Source organism: Rhea americana, unplaced genomic scaffold (assembly GCF_003343005.1).
Source record: "Rhea americana isolate MKP2758 unplaced genomic scaffold, rheAme1 scaffold_42, whole genome shotgun sequence".
In the NCBI taxonomy this organism is placed as follows: Eukaryota; Metazoa; Chordata; class Aves; order Rheiformes; family Rheidae; genus Rhea; species Rhea americana.
Genome location: NW_028186557.1, coordinates 4,265,420 through 4,270,477, shown reverse-complemented (window position 1 = coordinate 4,270,477; position 5,058 = coordinate 4,265,420). Strand labels below are relative to the sequence as shown.

Sequence of the window (5,058 nt, the reverse complement as noted above, 5' to 3'; positions counted from 1 at the left end):
CGCTGCGGGCGCTGTGGCTCGTCAGGCACGACCCGGCGGCCGGCGGCGCCGTGCTCTTCTCCCGGTAAGGGCGGCCGCGGGGGCGGGCAGGGGCCGCCGGTTCTTCCCAGCCGCGGTTCTGGAAACTTCTGTGTTGTGATAACGTGACCGCGACCGTCCGGCTCGGCGGCCTCCGCGGTGCGGGAGGTGCGCGGAGCCGAGGCCGCGGCGGCCGGGCCCGCCCGGGGGGAGCGGGCGCTGCGCGGAGCCGCCGCCTCGCTCCTCTGCTGGTTTGTACTGGGCGCAGCTACGCTGAAATGCAGCGTTTTCAGGCAGAGATTTAACTTTCGATTGGATTTTAATAYTTGCACGCAACGATAGACTTTTTTTATTTATTTATTAAGGATCCAAAAGAGGTTCATTAACTCTGGTTTAAAACTCTGCAAAGAGATCTGAGTAGAAAGGCTTTAGGCCAAGCGAGCTAGTTTTGTTGGTCTGGCAAATTTAGTACCCGTTTCTGTTCGCTGTGGTTGCGGAGGTCTCTATTCCAAGGAAGGAGGGGAAAAATGTTTGGGAGTTTGGCAAAGCAAAATTACTGGCRGCTGGAGGACGGGGCTTACAGTCCCGATCCGAGGCCGGTAAAACTGAAGAGAGAGCAGAGAAGGAGGTGAGAAGAGCGAGCGGCGCTTCCCCCGAACCACGTCGGAGCTTCCTCTTACTGCGTCAGGATCAGGGCCGGAGGTGAGGCCTCCGCTCTGCGGATGCGGAGGAGGAGGAGAGCCCCTGTCCCGACAAGCCGAGAGCGCGATCGAGACGAGGAGGAGCGGGGCTCCTGACRGAGACGCCTGAAGTAACTCGTCACGCGGCCGGTGGCAGAGACGAGAAGCAGAACCCCTTTGGTAATGGCAGGCCAGACTYGATACTTCACGTGATTTCCCAGACTTAGATCAAGTTCCCAGAGGAAATAATAGAGCTGTGGAAACCCCAAGTTTATCCTCCTAACCGACCTTAGATTCGACAAAGGACATAGACAATATGAAGAATGCTGGATCACATGGAAACTGTTGGATTCAGGACTTAGGCACTCAGCTGGAGATGTGTGAGCCCTGATCTTTTAACCTTAGAGAAGACATCTGGGACATCAAAGCATTCTACTTTTTTGAGCTGATCATAACTTAATTCAGGCAAGGAGTGTGTTCTCTTCCCTGGAATCGCCAAAGCTCATTCATCCCAGGAAACTTTCATCTTTTTAAGTTTTCATCACTTTCTAGAAGGGAATACCRAAAGGCCAAGGGAGAGCAGAAAGGCCAACGAACCACCTAATGAGTCAGCTGAATCTGAGAACATTCTGTAGCAGCATGAGAAGATTGCACCAGTGTGGGGGAGCATCAGCAAATGGAACAGGCAGACTGGGATGTTAGCAAAACTTCAGGCGGAAATAATCTTCCCGCCTTTTGTTTTAGAAACATCAACTGGAAATAAGATGCTCGCCCAGCTGCCAAGAAGCCTMTTATCAACAGCCTTGCTCAGGAAGTCCTTGTAAACTTTCAAGCTGCAAAACCAGTCTGTTTCCTTGCTGCTCAAAATAGACCAGAGACTGCGGGGATGCGTCTCGCTGTCTTCTGCATCCCGTTTACGGGTCTCGTAGCTCTGGCTTCTCTCCACTTAGGTTTGCGTTTTCTTACTGAAACGCTCAAGATGCCCAATGAAGAATCAAACAAAAAAACACAGTGACTAAATATAAGCAGGAGGGAAGCATAGCTGCTTCCGGTAAGAGACCCTGCTACTCAGTTAAGAAAAGGAGATGTAAGGGGGACTTTTAGCCAATAGGACAAGAATCATGCAAGTGTTTAGAAACAAAAGAGGAAAATTACATACAGAGGCTGTAGGTGTACTGTGTTGTTGCAATCACAAGTGCCATAACAATTAAGAAACAGGCTATCAATATGTCTTCAAAAAGATTGTATAAAAAGGGGCATCTGCAAATGTGTGGATTTTTTCACCCATGTTCGTGGTTATTAAATGTGGGCCTAGGCACAAACAAACATGCAGTCTGAGAAGAATTCTCTTGGAAGGTGATTAGGAAAGTGATTTAACTAGTTYTGTGTTGTGTAACCTATGGTAGAGATTTTTGAGGATCCCTGGACAGCTCCTARGGAAAACCACAAAAGAAAATACAGAAAAGCTACCCTGTCTCAAGCTTAATTTAAGAGAGACTCAGGGGAGTTCATAGTACCAAAAAGATGAAAACTAGTGCAATAGTAGAAATAATCATTTTTCTTTTCTCAGCTATTCATTAAGAAACAACTTTTCAGTTCTTTTTGATAGATTTAGGTTAGTTTGAGAGGAAATTCATCCCTCTTTTCTTGAAAAAATAATACTAATAATACAGAGAAAAAATCACCAGATGTTGCATTAATCAGCTAATGTGATTTTTCTCAAACATTATCTATAGAAAATTTGAAGTGAAATTTACACATTGATACAACATAGTCATTTTAAAATACACGAAATCTTGCATCTCTGTAACATTATGATTACATCTCAAATAATCATAAGTTGAAAAATTAAATGATGAACCAGTMATAGGAGCTTTAAGTTGCACATATTGCACATATACTGTAGAATACATTTCACCCCCACAAAAAAACATGCAATCATTACTGGAAATCTTTTTGGATTTATAATTTTCTAAAGATTTTGTAGTTAAATCTTGTCAGATCAGTTAAAACAACCACTGCAGATCAATTGTGCAGGCTCAGAGTGGTAAYGCAAAACCTGCATCCAGGTAACTTCAGTGATACTGTCTCATAAAACGAGCACTTACTAGAAGTAGCAGAAATACAATACTGTATATGTGCAAAAAAACTCTTGAATTTGATTACATGGGACATGGGTTTTCTTAGATGTCTGAAAACTAGTCTTCAGTATGATCTAGCCTTTCAGAAATATTTAGCTGTTGAAGTTTTGCTGCACAGGAGTAAATCATGCTTGGTTTTGGTAGTGTTGTTTAAACATCCTACATCTTTATGCAACAGGAAAGGTGAACAGACAGACAAATGCACGTTTTATTAAGAAGAAGGAGAGAGTGAGTTTGCTCAAAGTGCCCAGTAAAAATCTGCCAGCCAGTGTGAATCCAAATTAYGTGTGCAAAAGTTTTATTGACAGTGATTTACATTCCAATCCTAAGAGAAACCCATCATTTATTGTATCAATATTCTAAAGATTTTAAAAATGTTCCTTGCGTTCTGCGACAACCAATAAAGGAATTGCATGATTCTGCTTTTAGGAATTTTGTTTGTGTGACGTTCTGGGTGGGAAAAGGAGAGTAGCATTAAGACATTCTTATTTCCATGTCACAGGCGTTTTCCCACTGTTGAAACGCGAGCAAAGACCTTGAATGGATCAACACACGTGTCTGTGCCAGACGACAGCGCTTTCCTTAAAGCCTTGCTTTTTGAACTCAGACTCACAGATCAGAATTTTGTGGAATATCGGGATACCTGTACTCGCATCAATAAAGCGTCAGTATATGCGGTGCGCACTGAAGGAGGGGATCTCTGGCCTGTGCTTGCTTTTCAGAAGAGTACGCTGATCTACGTGTGTCTTCCACTGGTCGAGGAAGCCTTGAAGCCGCGGCCGCCCATCCTTAGCGTTAGTGGGATCTCGCAAGGACTTGATCTTTTATTAGGCATTCTGGACTTCATCTCTCCCAGTCGGAAAAATGAAGCTGAGTTGAGCGCAAAAGTAGGCCAGCTTAGAAATTTGCTTCTACAGGCCTGTCCTCTTGGCACCCCCTTACAAACAAACTTACGCAGCCTAAACAGCTCATTCGATGACATTCAGGATTTTTCTGCAAATCGTGATCCAAAGCAACCAGCTTGGAGATCCAACACGTATAAAGGCAAGCCGCACGTTAACGTCTGCATCGCAGAAAAAGTCAAGTGTATGCAATATGACAAAAGAGATGTGGTGGACACGTGGCAAGTGTATGGAACTGTAACTTGCAAGGTGAGAGCATTTCTTGTGCAAGTCTGACCAAAATACTTACTGTTCAGGCACACTGAGAAAGGAAATACTCATCTCCTTTTACTTTGGTATGKTATCTGTAAACTTCTAATGCTGTAATATTGCAAAGTGTAGCAGATTTTTACATACTAGCAGGGAATTTTAATTTGATTTTTTTTTGTTACTTTCCCACATACTTCATGCATTTTTCACTATTGTGGGACTTAAATTTCCAGTGGTAGCTACTTCCTATGTATTTCCCCGAGTTTTTTGGTTTTTTAAATGAATTAGGGAGAAATTATTTCATGCATTGTATGCATATAAAGACTAAGAAATGGTGATGATAAGCCAAGTTCAGCAATCTAATAGAAAACATGTCTAATAATGATTAAAACTGAATTCCTRAGTAAGTCTTCTACAGGTGTCTTCACATGAGTAGTTTTTTAATTAATTTTCTTACCAAACAAAAGTTTATCTTCTGTCCTGGTTCATTCCAGTATAACAAAATCTTGAATCCACAAATGCAGTTTTTATGACTGACATAAAAAAAACCCAGTTGATGCAGAGTCTGGTGAACAAAATMATTTTTATAAATATTTTAGTATTTTTGTGTATGACAAAGGTATATATCGTTTAGGACTAAAAATCAGGGAGTGTTGATTAAATATATCAGTAATAATAATTGTGAAATCTGTTAATATAATATGAAATATGTTTAATATTTGCATCTTTTATAATTAGTGTAGAGCTTGTATCACAAAATTTAACACAGTTTGTCTCAAATTGTGCTTAGTAAGCACACTGCCTTACCACAGTACACTGCATTTGTAACTGCTGCTGTTCTAAGAGGAGAAAGACCTTATAATAAAGTGGATCATGGTAGTTTAATTATTAGAAAGAGGTAGTGGGATACTCATCTCCCAAGGAAGCCAGCCTAAGTACTGCACTTCTGAAGACTAGGTTATTTCCCACCAGCCATGGTGGTAGGGATTATGTGGGTGAACGGCATCCTGCTCTCTGAGTGACAGGTTTCTAGGTCATTTTGCAGAGTGGATGGCCTTAAATTAAAAA

At 42.2% G+C, this 5,058-nt stretch overlaps 1 protein-coding gene across 1 annotated transcript in view; it reads left to right on the top strand.

The window, feature by feature from the left end:
- Positions 1 to 2: 2 nt before the first annotated feature.
- AP5M1 (adaptor related protein complex 5 subunit mu 1) overlaps positions 3 to 5,058 on the top strand; it is a gene marked incomplete at its 5' end in the record, with an annotated part of 8,657 nt that continues 3,601 nt past the window's right edge. The window contains 2 exons of the mRNA XM_085314975.1: positions 3 to 64; positions 3,342 to 3,990. Coding sequence (XP_085171101.1) covers positions 3 to 64; positions 3,342 to 3,990 — 711 coding nt within the window. The remainder of the gene's footprint in view (positions 65 to 3,341; positions 3,991 to 5,058) is intronic.